At 43.0% G+C, this 23,445-nt stretch overlaps 1 protein-coding gene across 2 annotated transcripts in view; it reads right to left on the bottom strand.

The window, feature by feature from the left end:
* gask1a (golgi associated kinase 1A) overlaps window positions 1-14,211 on the bottom strand; it is a 38,550-nt gene extending 24,339 nt beyond the window's left edge. For both annotated transcript variants that reach the window (XM_041989154.1, XM_041989155.1), the window contains exon 1: window positions 13,918-14,211. In XM_041989154.1, the coding sequence (XP_041845088.1) occupies window positions 13,918-13,920 (3 nt within the window). In that variant the 5' untranslated portion in view covers window positions 13,921-14,211. The remainder of the gene's footprint in view (window positions 1-13,917) is intronic.
* Between the last annotated feature and the right edge of the window lie 9,234 nt (window positions 14,212-23,445).

The raw sequence follows: 23,445 nt of genomic DNA, 5'->3' as shown, positions 1-23,445 counted from the left end.
ACTACATTGTAAATTAGTGTATAAATTATGACAATGTGTGGGAATTAATATTGCATTAGTCAAAAAAGTAAGATGATCAAAATGTTATTTTAATATTTAATTTGTAATCTGTGAAAAATGTGAATTGTATACTTTTTCTACTGTAAACTGACCCCAGGAAGAATAGCTGATGCAGCAGCTAATGGGGATCTCAATAAACACAAACATAAACATAAACATATCCATCCAACTTGCATTTGGACTATGTAGCTACTTTAGAAAATATTTTTAAATATATTTATTACCTGCATTTAAATCATTTACTGCCATGTGAGCTACATATTAAAATGAGTCATGCAATGAATACTGTTCTAAATCTATAGGTACATTTGACAACATGACGACACAGGCACCAGAAACAGAAACCAGTGGAGCAGGGCAACCCACAACACTATAAACCTAAAATAACCTAAAAACAAAGTACTTTCAATGGATTTCATGCCAGTTTGAAGTAATTTAAACAATAGCTATCAAGTTTTTTTTATGTGCCAAAAACACTCTGCCAAATTTGACTATTTACCTTTTATCTAGAATAGTTTCTAGAAGTCTTTTCTTGTCTTTATGCATGCTTTCTAAAACAGTAAAATATGTCTACAGTCACCCACAGATTGTTCCAAACCTCTCTCATCTTTGTTTCAAAACTTTGCTATGAATATAGACTTTTTTCCCTCTTTTTTCATCTTTGACAAATATGTAAAGAATGCTTTGCTTTGCATTCTCTCTGAGTTTGTAGAGTGAAACTTAGACATCAGGTCACAGCCCTGAAAGTAATTACTCCTTGGCACAAAAACCTTCCCCTCCATATGGCTGCAACAGGACTGCAAATGTGGTCAAATCTGTTCCCCAGTGCACATTCCTTTCTCCGGAGAGGAAGGCGCTGCATGAGAGTGAATGTTTGCCGAGAGAAACTGCAGCCAAAAGATTAACAAGGCTGACTTTTCAAAATGCTTATGGTCAATAAATAGATTATGTTTGGGCTTTGTCCAAATTACAAAGGAAAAAAAAAAACTCTTGAACAAAGGATAAAATATCCTAGTTCAAAAAGAAAAAAACTGGAACTTTTTTCTGGTTAACAATGGCAGCTTTATCATCGCATGTCTTTACTTCTGTGAGACACCATTTGACTTCTTAGCAATGTTTTTCCTGAAATTGATCCAATTTTACATTTAAATGGTCACCATTACTGTTTTATTGGGTTTTGGAACAGGCAATAACACTAAGCAACATGAATAGAGCTCAATAACAAGTCTTTAAAGGTGTTGGACTGTTGCACCTGTTTTCTATTAGGTGCAACGGCACAGGTAGAATTTAGCCAGTACTCATACTCGCTGGTAGTTCAGAAAATGACTGTAGATGGGAAAACGGTGCAGATTAAACAAATGTAACATAAACCAATGCAGCAAATATTTAAAAACAAAGCTTGCAAAGTTAAAATGTCTAAAGTACTTAGAAAAAACATTAATAAAGTTTTATTCATAAGTAGACCATCCATTCGTCCGTCCATCCATCCATCCATCCATCCATCCATCCGTCCGTCCGTCCGTCCATCCATCCATCCATCCATCTTCATTTGTCCAAGGCTGTGTCATATGGGCACCAGCCTAAACAAAAAAAGCAGATTTCTTTTCCAAAGCCAGTAATTTCAGCTCTTCTGGGGGGGTCCAGGTCAGCAAAGAGACATAGCCCCTGCGATATGTCCTGGGTCTCCCTGGACACCCACCAAGGAGGAGTCCGGGAAGCATCCTAACCAGATGGCAGAGCTACCTCATCGGGCTCTTCTCTACTCTGAGCACCAATACACCTATCGATCTCCTGCTCCATTCTTCCCTCCCTTGTGAACGAGATCCAGAGATACTTGAGCTCCTCCACTTGGGGCAGGATCACGTTCCCAACCTACCAAGAAAACTCCCCTCTTGTCCAACTCAGGACAATGGTCTCACCATTATTTCATATAATTTTCCACCACAAATGTCCACAAATGGCTTGTGTCAGAAAAGGCTAGAGGACATCTTGCCCTCGTGCACCTGAACGTGCAGCTTTCGTGCGGAACCTCGTTGTTACAGCCTGTCCTTCCACTTTCAGTCAGTCACTCCATTCCATCTGCACTTCCCTGATCCTCCACACCTGTTCCTGATCCGCTCATCATAATCAAGCCAACCTGTCACACCTGTCTTCCATTGTGTCCCCAGTCCTCATATACTCCAGCACCACAGTCACTCCCTGTCGGACCTTAACCTACACACCATATGGACTCACTCCCAATCCGTTCCTGGCTTCCTCAATACTTTGTCTTCTCCAGTATCGGTACCAGTATGATTCTTCTCCTGAGTGCTGATTTATAATAAAGTCTAGCTAGCCTGCTCTTGTCTCCCTGGAGTCCTGTGTAACAGAAGGTCCGACCAACACTGAAAAAACGTGCGGGAAAGGATACATCCTGAAGGAAGCATTGCTGGACTTAGAGATTCTCCTTGTTCCCAAGGACTTCGAGGCAGTTAGTTCAGCGATTACAGCTTATACGGACATGATTGCCAAGTACCCCGGGCCTACGGCAAGAATACATGCTGCGGTAAACCTGATAACCCAGCTGGAATCCAGGCCAACCCTGCTTCCTCTTCCAGGTCTGGCTGAGCTGGTGGAAGATGTGTGGGGGGTGTACTCGGATGCTGAATTGGAGAATGTCGGGTCGAGATTGGCATCCACATCTCCTGCATCACCTCCAGCTTTCGGGTCCATGTCTCCAGCGTCTCCCCTGACTTCCACGCCAGTGTCTCCAGCGCCCCCCCCCAGCTTCCACGCCAGTGTCTCCAGCATCTCCCCCGGCTTCCAAGCCAGTGTCTCCTGCGTCTCCTCCAGCTCCCAGGCTCACATCCCCTGAGTCTACGCCTGCTTCCCAGTCCTGCCCGGCTCTACTGCGTCCAACGCCTCAGTAACAGTCTACTCCGGCTCCACAGCGTCCGACGCCACCGCCATGGTCCGCCCCGGTCCTGCAGCTGCCCATGTCTGCCTCCCAATCCTGTTTGGCTCCGCAGCCTCCGACGACTGCTCCCCGGTCAGTCCCGGCTCTACAGTGTCTGACGCCACAGCAACGGTCAGTCCCGGCTCTACAGCGTCCGACACCACAGCCACGGTCAGCACCAGTCCTGCAGCCTTCTATGCCTGCTTCCCAGTCCGGTCCGGCTCTACAGTGTCAGACGCCACAGCCCCGGTCTGTTCCTGTCCTGCTCCCCGGTCTTCACCGGCTCTCCCACGTCCGACGCCGATGCCAAGGACTGTTCTTGCTCGGTCTCTGATATCTGCTCCACGGGCTGCTCCAGTTTTACCTCCGATGCCAGCGCAACGGTCCTGCCTGGCGCTTACAAGTCCGAGGTCAGCTCCAGGGTCCACGCCACCTCTGGAGGTTCTTGCCCCTGAGGAGATCGATGGTTTCAGCGCTCCTCTTCAACCAGTGGCTCCAGTCTCCAAGGGGGTCTCAGAGCGGGACACTCCTCTCCAGCTGCTGGTTCCTTTCTGTTCTCTTCTGTCTGCGCGAACTCCCGGTCACCCGCCAGAGACTCAGCTCCTGTCTGTGCGAACCCCCGGTCACCCGCCAGACGCCTTAACGTTTATCTGTCTTCCAGTGCCCCAGTCAGCGTGCCTTCCTGAGATCCAGCCCCTGTCAGCATGCCTTCCAGAGATCCAGTTCCTGTCAGCGTCAGAGACTCTTCCCCTGTCTGTGCGACCTTCCGGTCACCCACCAGAGACTCTTCCCCTGTCTGTGCGACCTCCCGGTCGCCCGCCAGAATTAATGCATTGTGCTTGTCTTCCAGAAAACCAGCTAGTGCACCTTCCAGAGCTCCAGTCAGCATGCCTCCTGGTGCTCCAGCTCCAATCAGTGCGCCTCCCTGCGCTCCGGCTTTAGTCAGTAAGCCTCCCTGCGCTCCTTGCGCCTGCCAGAGGTCCAGCTGTTGTCAGCGCGCCTGCCAGAGGTCCAGCTGTTGTCAGCGCGCCTGCCAGAGGTCCAGCTGTTGTCAGCGCGCCTGCCAGAGGTCCAGCTGTTGTCAGCGCGCCTGCCAGAGGTCCAGCTCTTGTCTGCGCGCCTGCCAGAGATCCAGCTCCAGCCCGTGCACCCTCAGGCCGTCCACCTGAGCCCCAGCTCCAGCCCGTGCATCCCTCAGGCCGTCCACCTGAGCTCCAGCCCGAGCATCCCTCTGGCCGTCCACCGGAGATCCAGCCTGCTCAGCCGCCTGAGATCCAGCCTGCTCAGCCGCCTGAGATCCAGCCTGCTCGCCTCCCAGCTCAACCGCCAGAGATCCAGCTCCTTTCAGTGCGCCTGCTAGAGATCCAGCACCTCTCTGCGCAGCCCTCTGGTCGTCCACCAGAGATCCAGCACCTCTCTGCGCAGCCCTCTGGTCGTCCACCAGAGATCCAGCTCCACTCTGCGCAGCCCTCTGGCCGTCCGCCAGAGATCCGGCCCAGGTCTGCCTGTCCTCCGGGTCCTCCTCCAGAGATCGGGCCCGGGTCTGCCCGTCCTCTGGGTCTCCCTTCCGTGACCCGGCCCAAGCCTGCTCTTCCTCCTGGTTGCCCTCCAGCGGTCAGATCCTGGCTTGCTCGTCTTCCCACGGTCCGGTCCCAGTCAGTCCGGCCTCCCGAGTCCTGGCCCTGGTCTGCTCGCCCTCCGGGCCGTCCTGCTGATTTATAATAAAGTCTAGCTAACCTGCTCTTGTCTCCCTGGAGTCCTGTGTAACACTCGTAGCCACTAAATCTAAAGTACGTACAGCCAGTATGTGCATGTATAAAAGCAAGTGTGAATCCACACAGGTATCTGCTATGAATCTCAGTGAGTGGGAAACACTTGAGCATGCATTAACCAGCATTCCCATCATGGTTCCTTCCAAAAATGGCTATGCAGATTACAACACGGCCCTTCTGTCCCATCAAACGACAGCAAACCTTGTTGTAAAGAAGAAGAGGAAGTTCCCAGAGGTGAGACCCAAGTGTGGATCACAAAGAGGAAACCTGAAGTCGGTCCTCGAGGGCTGCGAGGTGCTGCAGGTTTTGGATGTTTCCTGCTGCTTTGACAAGACTTGACAATTTGAATCGGGTGTGATGAATCAGGAAAACATTTAAAACCTGCAGGACACACCTGACATAAGCTCTTCATTTGACTGGTGGAACTTTTTTGCTTGATATTTTATTTTAGATCTACTGTATTTTCTCAGGAATAGCAACCGTCTCTGACTCCTAACTGTGTGACACTGAAAAGCTGCAGGAGGAGGAGCACTGTGTTGGCCAGAGAACTGTCACAACAGAAGTCAGTTTTTCAGTATTTCAGTTATGAATCTTGATGTAAAACAAAATCCTGTTCCTGGTCATTCTGTGGAATAGATGCAGTGCATCATCTTTTACTGTAACTATACCACAGGAAGTGGGCTAACCAGTGTTTACTGAAATGCATCTGATGTTACCTGTGGAGCTTGGCCTAAGTAGATGAATGATTCAGTAATTACCTCCGCTAATTGTATAAGGCAGAGCTATCAAACATATAGCCCTGGGGCCAAAACCAACCTACCAGAGGGACCAATCTAGTCTGCAGGATGAATTTAGTTATAAGTGAAAATGACATAGACAATATCAATTGCATTTTTTAATAAATAAACAGCTATTCCTAATAGAAGCTGCGAATATTTTTTATATAAAACATTTACAAGACAACTTGTTTTATTATTTATATCTTACTTAATAGATTTAGCTACAGTTTGTATGATGAGGTGAGTCAGTTGAGGTGGTCAACATTAGCAGATATGGATATGTACAGGTATGTACGTTTAAAATAACCTCTAGCTCTTGAAAAGTTGCTCAAATCATAATGTCAGACACTGAATTTTTCAGCAGGTGATGCATCAAGATATCATCTGGTCTAATCAGGACAGGATGGTTCCTTCACTTGATCACATGAGGAGCATTTTATTTGGTCATTTCTGTCCTGCATTTAGGGTTTAAATGCTGCATGTTTTTGGATAAACTGGCATATCGTTACTAATGTTTCTGCTATGTTGTTGTACAGATGAGGGGTAAGTCTTTTAGTCGTTCTGTTTGCATCTAGCTCATGTTAACCACATCAGATCACAACACCAACTGACTGCAACATGGCTGACAGTTAACAAGCTGCCTAATTACTAAATATCTGAATCATGGTTTTGAGATATGGTTGGGTTCCCCCTTCAGGCTTTTTGGCAAGACGCTGCACATTCACAGGTGGTGGAGGCTCTGAATTCCATTCACCATTATTATATTATTATACAGGGACCAGGGCCTGGTTACAGCCCGAAGCTATGTAATTATAGTTCAAAACCTGCATTTATAACAAGGACAACTTTTCCTGTCATTTAAACTTGCTCTGTTAATCTAACCAAAATTAATTCAGGTATGTTTACATTTGCCCTTAATAGCAGAGAAAAGCTGCTTCCAGTTTGGGTCCAGGAGGTGGGGGTTTGTGGGTTCTAAGATCGCTGCAACAGACCATCATGACCTGACATTTACACTCCAGAAACGGTGTTTGGGCTTTTTTTTTTTTTTTTTACATGAATACACTTAAAAATGTCTTTTTATTCATTCAATGAACCTGAAATCAAGCGAATTGTATAACCAACTTTAATTAATTTCATTCATTTGTAACGACGGACTTAATTAAGTTAGTCCAAGTTAATTTACTGTGTTTAACTCAACAGTCAGAGTTACGCTAATCATTTAGTTTCTTTCAAATAAAGAATCTGAATCGTTCTGACTCAGTTCAAGCAAAAACTGCAAAAACTCAAGAGAAATTCATATTTAGCAGGGATTTAACCTTTTGTGTTTGCTACACTATAAATTTTAGTTATGTGCTTTACTACCTGTGTTTAGATTGAGTAAACATTCAGACAGAATATTCTGTTCTGTTTGAATGTTAAGGTTGAGTGTGGAGGTCAGTAGGAAGAGAAGCCCACCAGTAGCACCAGCCTCTAAGTGGTGGAAATAAAGGTGCAGAATCACATGTTTGTCATTATGTATCTGCTGTAGTGTAGTAATCCTAATTTATAAATGAAAATTACCTGCTAAAATGTATAATACAAAAACTTTCTTTTTAAGTTATTAATTAAAATGTGAATATGAAGTTATTTTTGGATAAATCAAATGTTTACTTTGGAATAACTTGAATCTTTTAAGTTTGTTTTCCATGAAATTGATTCTTTATTCTAAAGAAACTAAATGATGAGTTTACATGAAGTTAAAAATGTCAAGTTAAACTAAATTATTCAACACAATGCTAAAATATTAGTTGTTGCAGATTACTTCAAGTGTTTCATTTCTTTCAGTGAACATAACATAAAATGTTTAACTAGCATGCGTTCACCCTAATTTTCTGTTCCTCTCCTACAGAGACACAGAGGTGAACCCAAGTAACAGGAGAGCACAGCTGAGAACACAATCAGCTGCAGTCCCTGGTGTTTAACATACAAAGACTCACTATACCGCGGCTGTGGAGGGTTTGTGTGCCCAGCTTCGAATTCCAGTGTAGGGCCCCTGTAACATGAAGAGCAGCCATGGTAAAAACATAGATGAACTGTCTGGGATTTGTGTGCAGACCACAGTCAGAGGGCAACTCACTTCTTCAAGAGAAGAGCAGAGAAGAGGAGAGAATAGAATAGAAGAGAAGAGAAGAGAAGAGAAGAGAAGAGAAGAGAAGAGAAGAGAAGAGGAGAGGGTGGGCAAAGAGTTTCCTTCCTGGTTTCCATGTGGAACCAGAAACTCTGAAGTGTGTCTGCCTTACATATGGAACCAATTTGAAATGTGAAACTTTGGGGACTTCTTTAAGACGGATGAAACGCTGGTTTAATGAGCAAACCAACACTTTGTGAAAAACTTGTGGGAATAATAATAATAATAATGCATTTAATGCAAATATCAGACAAATATCAGACAACACAGTGATTTACCTCATTCCACAGAAGCTTCTCTCATTTCACTTGTGGTCATTTAGTCTGTTTGTGTTTTCTATCTGCCACAACTACTCTTCATGGCAACGTTAACTGATAAATAATGTTGCATGCTCATTGCCTGATACCTTTGATAGATGTTTTTGTCAATACTTTGGACTCCTTGAGTGACTTTTATTTGAAGAAAAGTAGCTGAAAAATTACTGCTCAGTTCTTTTTCTTCTTCTGCTTCTGGTATTCATTCAAAGCTGAGTTCTATCATCTGTAGGTAGGGACTTCAGTAAAGCTTTTAACATAAACATGGCTGCAGGAAACACATCCCCAAATCCCAATGCTATCCCATTGCTGCCATCAGTGGCTATAGAGACCTATAGCCACTGATGGTCAGCCATGGGACACTGTCAAAAAAAAAGAAAAAGAAAAAAGATTTAAGTTAGGGGGTGGCAGTGGAAGAAGCAAACAGGCTGAACATCTTCTTTAACCGCTTTGACCAGCCCACGGTCCCCCCTCCCCCACTGCAGTACACAACCTCCCTGACTTCATCCCCTGTGCAGCCCCCCTGCCAACCTTTACCTCTCCCCCCATCTCAACACCCTCCACACATAACAGCAGAACAGGTGAGGGGAGAGTTGAGGAAGCTTCACCCATGGAAAGCAGCAGGCCCTGACAGAGTGCCTCCTCGTCTGCTTAGGACCTGTGCTGCTGAACTGGGGGAACCACTCCAGCATGTCTTCAACCACAGTCTACAGCTGGGAAAAGTGCCTACCCTGTGAAAAACATCCTGTATTGTTCCAGTTCCAAAGAAAAACCGTCCTGGTGAGCTGAATGATTACAGACCGGTGGCACTTACATCCCAGCTGATCAAGACGATGGAGCAGCTCATCCTCAATCTCCTCAAGCCCCAAGTGCAACAGGCCCAGGACCCCCTACAGTTTGCCTATCGCGCAGGTGTGGGTGTGGAGGATGCTATTCTCTACCTCCTACACCGTGTCCAAGTACATCTGGATAAGGGGAGGGGCACAGTGAGGATCCTCTTCTTGGATTTTTCAAGTGCCTTCAACACAATCCAGCCCCTGATGCTTCTGGACAAACTGAGGGAGGTGCAGGTGGACCCCTGCTTGGTGTCCTGGACTGGTAACTACCTCACAGAGAGACCGCAGTACATCAGGCTAAAGGACATCACATCTGACACTGTTATTAGCAGCACAGGAGCACCCCAGGGGACGGTGCTGGCCCCCCTCCTCTTCACACTCTACACCTCAGACTTCTGTTACAACTCAGAGCTGTGTCACATCCAGAAGTTTGCAGATGACACAGCCATCGTGGGATGTATCAGGGATGATGGAGAGGATGAGTACAGGACTGGTCACTGGTCAGTGACTTTGTCACCTGGAGTCAGATGAACCATCTCCAGCTTAACACCTCAAAGACTAAGGAGCTGGTTATTGACTTCAGGAAGTCCAGCCCACAACCACGTCCAGTGACCATCAGGGACAACAAGGTGGAGATTGTAGACAACTACAGGTACCTCGGGTTGTGGCTGGATAACAAGCTGGACTGGACATGCTGTACAGATCACCTGTACAAGAAGGGCCAAAGCCGTCTGTACTTCCTGCGAAGACTGAGATCTTTTAACATCTGCAGGAAACTCCTGTGGATGTTCTATCAGTCTGTGGTAGCTAGTACGCTTTTTTATGCTGTTGTCTGCTGGGGGGGTAACATGACAAAAAGGTGTGCTAACAGGTTGGAAAAACTCATCAGGTGGGTGGGCTCTGTGGTTGGCATGAAGCTGGACTCCCTGGTGACAGTGGCAGAGAAGAGAACACTAAAAGAAACTACTGGCTATTGTGAATGATGCCAGTCACCCTCTGCACACTGTCATCAGTGCACAGAGAAGCCTGACCAGTAACAGGCTGCTCCTCCCCAAGAGTAGGACCAACCGGCTCAGAGACTCCTTTGTCCTCGAGCCATCAAACTGTACAACTCTGCATTAGGCAGGAGGGGGAGAAGAAGGGGGGAGAGGGAGGTGTGCAGTCCGCCTGATAGAACACATGCACAATAACCCATATAAACAGTTGCTATAACTTATACGTGCAATAGTGATCTGGGAATCTGTACCACCTCTACTGTGTGCAATGCTTGTTTATATTGTTTTATTTAACTTATCTTATTGTTATTTATTGCATTCTATTTGTGCTTTTCTTGCACCTTGTTGCCTCTATTTTGCTTTGTACCTGTATATATTGTGTCTTGTGCTTGTCCTGCTTCACTGTTGGTGTTGTATTGCTGCTGGTACCCAAATTTCCCTGAGGACTCTCCAAAGGGATTAATAAAGTATTTCTATTCTATTCTATTCCATTCTATTCTATTCTATTCTATTTAAAGGTTGTTTTTAAATGTCTGCATGGGTGTGGATCATACATTAGCAACTTCATTGGACATTAGTGAGTCACCAATACTCTGCCATGTATAAAGAATAACTACAGTTGATATAGTATTTATACAGACATTGTAATTACCAAGTTTGCCTCAGTGATAAACAGGACAGGAAAAGGATCAGCATCTTTCCTCCAGGTCCCAGTAGCTCTAGTTTGTCTCAGACCAGCAGCTATGTTCGGCTCTATGGTGCAGCTTGACCACAGGTCCGTAGCGGTGGTGAAATACTGGACTGTCGCCACGTCCTTCACAACACCCTCACCACACTCATCATCCACTCCACTAACATGGAGACGGGATGGCACTGATGCCGTTTGTCCATCGTGTTGATGAGGTTCTTAAATTAAATGTTAATTGAGAAAAAAGTTATGTTTGTTTATAATGTTTGTCTGTCCGTCTCTCTGGGAGTTGGTGGATTATTTAGTGGTGACTCATAAAAATGGAACATTTTTCTATTTTTTGTGTAGCGTCGCAAGCCCCCGTGTGCATGTCCATAGAAAATGATGAAGAAGGAGCAACATCGCCTCCCGTGTCTTCAGCTCTTAACTGGCGACGTGTTTGCAACTCGTGCTGAATAAAACTAAAGCGGTCGGGGGTCTGCAGCAGAGCGCTGCAATGCCAGTGGCACTTGATTTACAACTGAAAACAGCACAAGAGGAAACTGCGAAGGACAAAAATAATCGGATCATTTCAATTTTATGATTGTTGAAAACCCAGATCACAATTGTGATTACAATTCGATTAATCGCCCAGCCCTAGAAGAGAGACATCTTAAACCTGCAGGACAGTGACCTTTAAGGTCTGGAGCTGGTAATCCCTGGTCTAGGAGCCCAGTCCATGTCATCTACATCACAGATACTGCTAGAACATCTTGGAGAATGAAGCTAAAACATTAGACAACATTCAAATTAGCTCAATACATATAAAGTAAGAAAGCTGCTACAGCTTTTACTGCCCCATGAGCTTCAGTTTAGCCACAACATAAACTAACAGTGAAGGACCCCAATCAGCTAAAGTGACTGAATTAACAAACCTTTAACCAAGCGATCACTGCAAGCACAGACAGAATTTAACTAAATTCCTTTTGGTCCCAATGAGTCCACGAGCCACTATTCTTGATGTGTTCTCATAAAATCCTTGGCTCACTCTCCTTTATTTAAAACGTCACAAGGTACGCTGAAGTACCCTTGGTCGTTTTCATGATTTGAACAATGAGAACAGCCAAAAAACAAAACAAACATAGGGCCTTTTCCAGCGAACAAGAAGACATTCACCACACATTCTGGTCTACAATGAGCTACACTGACGACCATCATGTTACACACAACCAGTGAGGCAAGTAACGTTAATACAAGCAACAGCCTTAGTAAGGGGACTAGAACTGCTACCCTATTCATTCCTATTCCTGAGAAACATGTAGCACATTCACATATATAGTTTACAATGTTTACATTGTCTACAAATAAAAAATGTAAACACAATTAAGTAAAACAGTATATGTGGTTAGGATAAACAAATTATTCCACACATGAATGCCAAAAAAATTACTTTGACAGTGCACAATTCAATAGTTCATGTTTTTTCTTTTTAGAATAAAATATTTATTAATCATTGATCAAATAAAGTGGCTACATGTGCACTAAACAGTCCTAGCTTCTTACAGCCTTAAAGTCAGTGATGTGCAGTCAGGGGAGGCAGGTGAGACACAATAAAAAACAACAAAAAAATAAAACTAATAAATTTTATAATAGTATCATTTTAATATTTGTCCAGGGATCTGTGTTACAAATGTATTTTCTGTATGACCCCAGTTATTTTAAAAAGTAAAATCACTGAATTTGCTCATTTCCCAATCAAATAATAGTAATAATGGATTAGATTTTATATAGCAATTTTCAAGGCACCCGAAGCGTTTTTACACTGAAACGATTATTCATTCACTCATACCTGGTGATGGTAAGCTACATGTGTAGCCACAGCTGCCCTGGGGCAGACTGATGGAAACACGGCGGCCAATCCGCACCTACGGCCTCTCCGACCATCACCGAACATTCATATCCACCAGAGCTACCAACACTGGAGGCAAGGAGGGTAAAGTGTCTTGCCCAAGGACACAACGACAGATGACTGGGGAAGTGGGAATTGAACCGCCAATTATTGGACAACCTGCTTTAACACCTGAGCCACTGCCAACCCCAAATACAGAGCAGGAACCCGAGATGAGGCAGCGGCGAGCCTCATGGCTGTATGTCGCGTGCCCGTTTCTATTTCTCAGCTTGTCGCCAAAATAAAGTTTGCAGAAAGATTTATTATACACCATGACTTTCTACAGTCTGTGTAATGTTTTAATGTAAGTGTGTGATGTAATTATTCTCGCTGATCAGACAATAAACTGCGCAGAAAAGGTAAAGTGAGGCAAACAGTACTCTGCTGCACCTTGAGGGGGCGCACGTGAGCTGGCAGGTGCTTGTTGCTACCGTGTCAGTGTTCGCTAAAGTCAGCAGGTCACGTGGTGCAGTGGTTTGTTATTTTATGCTCTGCTTCGTCTAAAAATAAATAAATAAAAACAAATATTTTAAAATAAAAATGTGAGCTATGCAAATTTTTCTACTTTTTTTTTTCTTTTTTGTTATCCTCTTGATGAGCAACCGATATTCAAGTTTATAAAATCACCAGAATTTCGAGTTTTAAGAATTTTACTGAGGGTTAAAATCAAGTTTACTTTGTTTAGAATGAATATGCAAGGTTTAAAGCACATGGAGGGCGCAAATTTGCTCTATTCATTGTCTCTTGCTGCTATAAAAGTTCTTTCTAGGCCAAATATATGTGTGTGTTTGTGCTGGTGTGTGAGCGAGGAATGCTGAGGAGATATGAAACATTTCCAGTGGTCAATATTCTGCCATCTGAATAGATACTGAGTTCTTAGAGTTGTAAATCTGACTCTAAAGGAGTCAGTAGCCATGAACCTCGCCGCACGTCAATACAGCTACAGCTGCTGTGCAAATGTGTCAAGATATTTCTCCTCTCACTGAATGTAAACCATTTACAAAGTCAAAAATGTCATTTATTTCATTTAATGTCACTGAATGCCAGCAAGGTAAATACAACAATGATTTTAGAGAAAAAGAACTACAGCTTGAAATGATTATTATTCTTATGATAAGTTGGTATGGTGGAAATATGTCAGTTATCAAAAATCCGTCACATATAGGTTGATTTTGGGGAACCTGCAAAAACAATTCACTTGTATTGTCCTCCTAAAAATAGATCATTTGACCCCATTTGGCTGAGAAAGTGGATGAGACCAAGAAGTTCCACATTGTAGTATAAAATTCTTTAATCAGTGGGTATTGTCTCAGGTGACGTGGTCTGCCGGTTATAGTGTTAATGAAACTGGGAATATATGGACAATATTTCAGCTTTTCTGAATGGCTGAATCTTGTCTCGGAGGCTTGCTGCAGGGGAAACATAAATTTATATTAAAGCTTACCATGGTTCGTGTCCCTGGTCGCGTGCATTACCCTCCAGCCTCTGTCAAAAGTTCGTATCGCTCAGACGTCACGTGGACTGGACCGATCTCCACACAGACATCGGAAAGCCGGTGGTCCTGAAGTTGCAGCCGTTTATCTCCAAAACTTTTCCCGCCGTTCAAACTGGAAAAATAACGGGACAGGCAGCATAACCGAGCGGTCATTTTCTTCTCAGCATGTTTTATTTGATCGACAGGCTCTCTTTCTCGAGATCTCCCTTTTCCGAGGACTCTAAGGCTCAAGTGGATCCAAGTAGAAGCTACATTGTTATGAGCAGCAGGACCAGTTTGAGCGAAATCTGAGAAGATTCGCCCCCCTTCACAGAATAATGTTTCTCCCAGCTGGCAGCAAACTCTAGACAGACGCTATCTATCTATCTATCTATCTATCTATCTATCTATCTATCTATCTATCTATCTATCTATCTATCTATCTATCTATCTATCTATCTATCTATTTACAGTAGTATGTTTACGACAACATAAAATATTCAATAACATGACACTAATGTCATGTGTGAGGTGTGGTGGTCTTGATCTGATGATGTGAACTGTATGATGAAGATGTTTTAAGATGTCACTGAACCAACCAAAATATTTTGTGGTCAAACATTAATTGACCCCTTTTTTAATATAACATAATGTAATAGAAAAAAAGAAAAACAAACAAATAAAAGAAAAAAAAACCCAGACCCTATAATATAAGATATAATTTCACTAACTGGCAGAGTAATAATAAAGGTTTCATGATTAAAAATAAAGGTGTTTAATAAGCTACTGTTCTGAGACTTATAAGCTGTGGAAATATTTGGTAAGGTTTAGGATGCCATCTTGTGTTCAACAAGGTTACTTGGCTAGTTTTTCCTTCCTTTGCACCTACCAGTTTGTTTGAGAAACCTGGCTGTAAGAAGCGTAACCCACCTTTTAACTAATGCTGCCTAATAGAGACAATAGCAGAATTAATTTTATGCTTTTTAAATTTTACTTGTTTGTTTAATTGGGGCAGTGCAGGTTAATGAACATCAGCACCAAAACGGTATGATGTAAACATGCTGGATTATAGCAAAGAATGCTCATTTCCATCTGTGGAAAGATAGAAATAAATCAGCATAATACAAAAAGAGATAAAACAATAAAATGCAATCAAAGAACAGATACATATGAACAGCACAAGAATCAGAAAAATCACAGGTTTGTTGTTCCTTTAAGCATTTTTAGATGAGCTTTAAAAATGGAATATGTGGAACACTTTTATGGACTTCCATTAGCAGGCAGAGCCCTCAGTTATCAGACCTCTCTAATGAAACCAGCTCCAGTTTGGCTTCAGGAAGCAGAGATCTCGACCTTTCAGATCAGACTTTAGGAGGTTGGGCTTGGTGACCTTTATCCATCCCTTTAGTTCTGCTGCTATAGGCCGAGGCTGCTGGGGGATGTCCCATGATGCACTGGGCTCCTCTCTTCTCTGACATTGTTGTGATTGATTTGACCGTCCTCACTGAGCTGGGTTCTGATGGATGTTTTCCCTCCTGTTAAAAGGGAGTTTGTCTTCTCCACTGTCTCCTTGTGCAGCTCAGGGTGGAGAATTTAATCAATGCAATCCTTTGGTTTCCTTTACTAGATAATTTTTAAAAATTATTTGGTTAATATGAACACATTTATTATAAAGTGGACCAATGTGGATCATATAATGGGTTTGTTTTAATCTGATTATAATTAGACAAAAAAAAAAAAAAACTAAAATAAATTGTATTTAATTCAACTGTATCTTTAAGTTTGTTTAAGAATCTTCTAAGAATAACACCTCTTACACACTTTTTAAAACATATGTAAAGCAATGATGCGGTTTTAACCCCAGAAGATTATGATAGATTCCCTTTTCAAAAATCTTCCTAAAGGACAGAACAAAAGATTATTTTAAAGAAGAGGGTTTAGAGTGATTGGCTCAGAAGTAGTAGGAAAGAAGATCCTGTCACTTTAATGATCACTTAAAGTCCCAATTTTCACACAGTAGTAAAAAAAGCATCAATTAACTTGCTGTTGATGTGTTAAAGAACAGCAGCCTGTAGATGGCAGTGTTTATGCATCTTTGCAGTCATTCATTTTCTATACCTGCTTAGTCCACCGCAGGGTTGGGGCGTGCTGGAACTTATCCCAGCAGCCATCACTGAAGATGAGGAGTCATGGGTCCATCACAGAAACAACACAGGTACAAAAAAGCATGCTCACACTCACCCCTACAGTCAGTCCACAATCACCACTTAATCTAATTTGAATGTCTTTGGACTATAAAGGAAGTCTGAGAATCAGAACATGTAAACATGCACATGGCATGTTCCCAGCTCAGACTCAAAGTAGGAACTGTCTTAGATGGATTCTTGGACACATGAGGAAAAATTTAAAAGCGAGACTGACATCATCAACTTTGTTTTTGATTGTAATAAAATGTGCAGTACACAACACCACACTAAAATCTGACAAGTTAGCTTTACAAAAAATATATATGCTTTTTCTTAGCTTGAGTGACTGAGTTTAATTAACTGGAAGGATTTGAGCTTGTTGAATCTTTCTTAACTTGATAAATCTGAGTTTGCTGTAAGTACATGAGGTTGTGGAAGAAACTTGATGTAATAATTTCCACATATGTTTTTTTTTTAATTTTTTTTAGCACACATGGTGCTTTCTAGCCCACCTTACTTAAAGTAGGTGATGAATATAAATAGTTGTTGCTTTGCAGCAGGAACTTGGTGTGGATGTGGTTTTAGCTAAAACAATGCCAGACCACCAGCCTCTCTGTTATGCTGCAGCAGCTGCCTGGAAACATCACTGGAAACGCAGCAATGACCAGTATCTGGAGAGCCGTCACATGATGAAACTGTATTTTTTATGTCTACAACATGTTGTCTATTCACTGAAACTGGTGTGGAAGGTGGATTATTGCTGATATGAGGTCAATATGGAGACCAGGGGCCTCATTTACAGAGCTGGCATAAGTATAAAAACTGGCTTACGCCAAATATAGTCAAGTTTTAAGATTTATAAAAAACAAACTTGGGGGGAGAATTTTCCAACCTCCACGCAAACTCTGACCCTGGCATACGCACAAAATCTGGGAAAACAGGAAACTGCGACACCAATGGTCCAGAATAAAATCAAGGAAATGATGAGGTTGAGAGTCTGCTGCCAACATTTACCAGTCAGTAAAATAAAATGTGAGAAGAAAGCTTTGGTCATTCATTATAAGACCCAGCAGAGTGGGACAGACTGGAGGCTGGAGAATCTAAGTGATGTAACGCTTATGAAACATATAAGAGGTGGATTTCCTTTATTTATTTATTTATTCTTACACAATCCTTTTGTAATATTTGCCCCAATTTCTATCAGGACAGTCTCTATTTCCCACAACTCCTTGGCCACATTGTTAATAGTGGTGATCGTGTCCCTCTGCACCTGCCGGACTTCCTCTGAGGCCACAACGGTGCTGGGTGGAGTCTCTGGCCTCACCCTCTCCAATCACAGCTGCAGCACCGCCGACCCAGCTGGAACACTTAGGACCTAGAAAGAAATATTATTTAACACTGAATAAACTGCTACCAATCTCAGATGTATCTGTACATATTTATTTTATACATTAAAAGAAAAGGCGACATTATCGGCATCATTACTGTCATTTAGCAGACGCTTTTTTCCAGAACGACTTACTGTGGGCTGTAGTGTCTTGCCTTAGGCCTCAACTGGAAGGTGTTAACATTCACCCCTGTGGGATTCGAACTTCGATCTCCTGCATGGCAAACAGATGCTCTACCGACTGAAATATCCAGTCGCATGTTCCAATGCCTCTGGCATGTCTTGCCTTCTGACACTGTGATGACAGCATCTGCCACCTGCTGCCGCTATTCTGCCTTTCTGACACAAGTAATGCCCACGCTGTGCCCACCAATTAAACATTTTTACGTTTTACAATGTGGTCCATCAGGATTTTAGTCTCACACTCCAAAAAATTCTGTTTCTTTTCCCCTCGAGAGCCACCATGGAAAAGATGTGTTGAATATTTATTATAGGCATTCACCTGACCATTTACACCCACCATATAAACAGGGCAAGTTGTTCCCTTACGTGCGCCCTCTTTAGAGTTCATTCTGATTTATAAATGAAAACAGGCGTGGGATGTGCATGCGCAGGCTTTTATGAATCTGAAAGTTGAAGTGAATGGTATTCCCTTTTTTGCGCTGCAGACGCCACCTGTAGTTTGCTTTGCTAAGCACAGTCTTGCGCTTGAGGCCCCAGAACATGTTGTCCTGTCTGTTTAGCTGAGAACTGGTTTCCTTCCCGGAGCTTTGAAGCTATTAAGATCATCAAGGCTGATATGGGGTGATTTATTTATTTATTTATTTATTTATTTATTTTTACATTATAGCCTGCAACACATTAAACTGGCCAAAACAAAGTGTCCTTCGCCTAGTGTATCGGTGAGGAAGTAGATCATGTGTGTGTGGAGAACAGTGTGACAGTACAAAGCCTGGCTGATGCTGCTCATCTGTCCTCTGACTTTTCTTTTTTGCTGCCAACTCCCTCATTACTGATATTCAGCAGAACAACAATCCCACTGCACAATCAGCCACTTCATCTGACCGAGATGACCTCTGCTCCTTCAGCCTGACCTTCCCAGCCACGCGAACCCCGCTGTTCACACTCCATGACATTTGAGCTGAATAAAAGAGTCGTTAAACAGGATTCCCTGTGTGCATGGGACACAAAGGCAGGGGTTTGTGATACTCCAAGTGCACGTCCAGTTAAGTGACTGAGTGTGTATGTGCAGTAAATATGTGTGATCTCCTCTACTGCATTACTCCATTATATCAGGCTGCACAGGCCTTTAGGATCTCATAACCACAAAGGGGCAGATTGAGAATATGTTCCCCTGCCACATAGTGAGAGCTTTGTTCTGTGGGAGGATTCCTCCAACGTTACACTTCTGTGCATTATCAGCAAGTTGAAATCACATTAGCAATCTGCAAACATCACCGAGCTAAAGGATGGCACCAACATCTCAATTTCTGATTTGCTGGCACATTCTACAAACTCATAGCTCAGAGGGGAAATCTGATGAGATGCTGGTCTCCAGCCTGTAAGAAACACATGAAACACCACTTTGTCAACACGGCTACAGTTATGTAATCATCTTGTAGTGGGATCCTCAGCGGACCAGGGCCAGTTTCATTAGAATCTGCTGAAACTCTGAAAGCATGCTGCTGGGGACTCCCACCATAATCCTATAAGACCAAGACTCACAGGCAGAGATAACAAGCGGGGCCTTGTTTAGCAAATACTTGAGCCATTATCAGATAAGGTCCCTCGCATGTTCAGCGAGCGGAGGGAATGATCTAATAGATGTGGGGAAACCCCAGCCAAGGTTTTCATGCCAATCTGAATTTGTTTTCACCTGCTTTCAGGTTTTCCTCATTCCCTGCTGTTTGTTAGATCACCAGCAGTTTTAAAGGATTTTCATTCCAGTAAAACCCTTCTTTATGCTCATCTCATCTGAAGTATGTTGTTCAATGAAATTATATTTTTCCTTTCGTGCTCTTTTATTTACTTAATCTTCAAATGAAAATATTACAGGGAAATCGCATATTAATGGTATACAAACTAAAATAGCGAAAACAGCTGATATGTTATAAAAAAAAATAACTCATTGAACAATAATGCTCTGTATCTGTCATATAATTCTTTTATTGTTCCATATCTGACGTACTGCACTGAAATATTGGTAAGTACTACATGTAAAACATACATGAATCCAGTTTTCATTACACAGAAAAGAGCAATATGAATCATAGAGAGATCCATCCAAACCGTTATTTACTAAGTTACAGTTACTGAAATTAGGTGATCTATAGTATTTTGAAGCTTTTAAAATTAAAAGGATATGAGATATTTAAAAAGCCAAGATTTAGAAATGAAGTGTTGGAGCAATGTGTTTCTAGAGTCAGTTTATGGAACAATATGGAGAAACTAAAGAAACAAAATCAGTTATTGTGTTTAACAAAGTTTGTTAAAGATTATATGATAATAAAAAATAATAAATGAGACTAATTTGTTTTGTTCTATTATGTAGATAATAAATGAAAAGTAAAATTTGAAGTATCTGTCAGAAATCATCGACATGTTGGCCTACAGCTGTTTTTGGTTAACTTTATTAGTTAAATAAATTAGACTTATTCTTGATTTAGATTTTCTTTTATTTGTGTGAGGGGGGCAGATTATATCATTTTCACTGTTTCCATTCATTTCATCAGGTAGCATTCTCCAAAGCTCAATGCAACACCTTTTTTTTTTTCAAAAATGGTTTTCACAACAACCACAAATGAAAGTGCTGAAAGGTTACAAATGATATTAACTCAATGCTGCACATCACAGTACTACACAGTACAAATACTGTAAATACTGCAGGTACAGACTGGAGTGGAGAATTGAAGACACACCTGTTTTTTCAGCCTGAATGTCCTTATAATGGATGCAACTGTTAACTGGCTTAGACGTGGGTGGACTCTCTGCCCAGCTTCCATCATTGTCAGGCTGTGATTTATCACATGATCCACCAACGTTGCTCTAATATCATCTGAAATATTGTTCCATGCATAACCTCTCATGACCTCTCAAAATGGCTCAGTTGAGGCCTATTTGTGGTTGGCTGATTGGTGATCAGTTTTGTAAGTAAGTGTTTTCAGGTGTGTGTAATGGAGTGGTAGCCTGGAGGGCCTGGGTTCAAGTTCCAGGTGTGGCACCAGAGGTAAACTACTCTGGGGTGTTGAGCAGCCTAAATTATTCTTCTTCTTTTCACCACATCATTCTGCAGCAGCTTCAATGGCTCCCGCTGAAATCACCATATCTATCTGACTTTGTCCATTTAACCCCCCCCCCGCCCCGTTCCCTCTCTTTATCTGCCTGTCCACCCTGTCTTGCCAGAGATCCAGAGTTGAAGAACAGAGCAACTTTCCATCAGAAATCCATTTAATTTCTGTGACATTGCCCCCATTTCCATTGTTTTTATTTATTTGTATATTGATTTTGTGTCTGCTGAAATCTAAGGTTGAAGGGAGGCAACATTTTTGATGCATTAAAGGAGGAAAGAAAAAATGACAATATCAAGATTCTTGGGCATGAACGATTTCCTGATATCTGGAACCTTTTTTTTTTAACTTGTCCTGTCCAGCATCATAGCAGCAAAATGATAATCTGGTTGCTGTATCGTGCTGGACAAATTTGCTCTGCCAAGGGAGGCCTATGGGTAAGGCTCCTCTTGATAATCTGATTCATTTATTTATTTATTTATTTACATTGAATCACGGAATCTATGTAATCTTGCTGGACCTGACCGGAGGGGACAGAAAAAGATGGAAAATAGCAAAAAGATGCAAAAGGGAAAGAAGAAAGGAGACAAAAAGATCACAGACAGAAGGAAACGACCCTTCAATCCACACCATCACCAGACAACAAACTGTTACACCTGTACATGAACACACCAGAAAACTTCCTACAACTTTTACAAAAAACAAAAACAGAAACACACACACACACACACACACACACACACACACACACACGCACACACACACACACACACACACACACACACACACACACACACACACACACACACACAAAGAACTAGAGCTGCTAGTCATTAAGAATTTTTAAATAATAACCAAATCAAAAAGACATATCATGAAAGTAGCATATCAGCGACCAGATACTAACTCACAGGAAAAATGAAAAAAAGAATTATCTCTTAGTATAAAAACCCACTGAACAACTCAGTGACTGTGTCAGCACGCAGAGGATGAGGAATAAGGAGTGATCAGTGATGAAGAGTGGTGAGTGAGATCATGCAAATGCGACCAAGCGTCCACAGAGGTCAGAGGCAGACCAGGGCAGCCCAGAGACCCGGGCTCTCAGCAGCAGACCCGGAGCACTAACCCAAGCCACCCCACCACGAAGACGACTCCAGCCCCACCCGAAGGGCGCCAGAGGAGAGCCCCAGCAAGAGCCCCCCACGGTCTTGGGGCACAGGTCCCAGTGGGCCAAGATCTGCAGCTGCCTGCCCCGCCAGGGACCGGCCACCCAGGGCAGCCCAAGAGAAGGGCCCAGGGGCCCAGGAGCCCAGAGGCGGCCGCCCCACCCCCTAAAGGCAGAGGGCCCGCAACATGCCTGGGAGGACCGGGCCCCCCCAGACAGGTACCCGGCATAGGCCAGCACACATCCCGATGTTCCAGCCGCACACCCCCAGGAACCAGGGTGCCATCGACCCCCTTCCCCCCACCCCCCAACTACTCCAATCTGCACCCCATATAACCCCACACTCACACCCTCCCCTGTGCTGTACACCCTCCCCTGTGATATCTGGAACCTTTAATTACCAAAATTTGCCACATATTTTTCCTGTCCACTGTCACACTCCTGGCATATTCTTTTACAAAGCAGAAATGACTGGAAACTTTTCGAGAAGACCTGGACACCGCAGAGCCTCACTGCTAAACATGTTTTATCCATGAAGAGAACAAAAGATTCTGCTGGTTGGCTCTCACTGGTCTCTGTTCACATGTCCTTACAGTTTGGATGCTGTTTTTCCCTCCCATGTGCATCTTAAAAAATATTTAGAGCTGGAAAGCTGGGCTCACTTTTCTAGAGATGGTTTTTTTTGCCATGTCTGGAGAGTGTTTAAAATTGGCTCTCCTTTTCTTTCTTTTTCTCCCTTTGGCTGCATCTTGCTTTTTCTCTCATAGTCCTCTACTTTTCCACTCACTCTCCCCAAATATGTTGGTTAGCTTTGTTGCCATGGGGACAGACTTAACAACAAGAGTAAACAGAGATTTGAGGAGGGCAAATGAAGAACAGGATGAAACAGGAAGAAAAGGGCTAAAATAAAAAAGAGTGAAGGGCAGCAGATAAAGGGTAGTCAGCAGCCGGACTCTTCTCCTGTGAAGCCATGCTGTTGTGATGGATGCAGGATGTGGTTCAGCATCATTTTGCTGAAATCTGCAAGACCTTCCCTGGAAGAGACGTTGTCTGGATGGGAGCAGATGTTGCTCTAAAACCTCCATGTACTTTTCAGCGTTGATGGAGCTTCACAGATGTGGAAGCTGCTCACACCATAGGCACTAATGCAGCCCCATCCCATCAGAGATGCAGCTTTTCACCTGTCCACTGATAACAAGGTGGATGCTCCCTCTCCTCTTTAGTCTGCAGGATACACTGTCTATGCTTTCCAGAAAGCATTTAAAATTTTGATCGTTCTGGCCACAGAACAAGTTTCCACTTTGCCTTAGACCAATTTAAATCAGCTTTGGCCCAGATTAAGACGGAGGTGTTTCTGGATGGTGTTCATGCATGGCTTTATTTTACATCATAGAATTTTAACCTGCATTTATGGAATTCAGGGTGAACTGTGTTCACAGACGGTGATGTCTGGAAGTCTTCCTTAGTCCATTT

Source organism: Melanotaenia boesemani, chromosome 6 (genome assembly GCF_017639745.1).
Source record: "Melanotaenia boesemani isolate fMelBoe1 chromosome 6, fMelBoe1.pri, whole genome shotgun sequence".
NCBI classification, from domain to species: domain Eukaryota; kingdom Metazoa; phylum Chordata; class Actinopteri; order Atheriniformes; family Melanotaeniidae; genus Melanotaenia; species Melanotaenia boesemani.
Note: the sequence above shows the minus strand (reverse complement) of the source record. Positions and strands in the feature narration are given on the sequence as shown.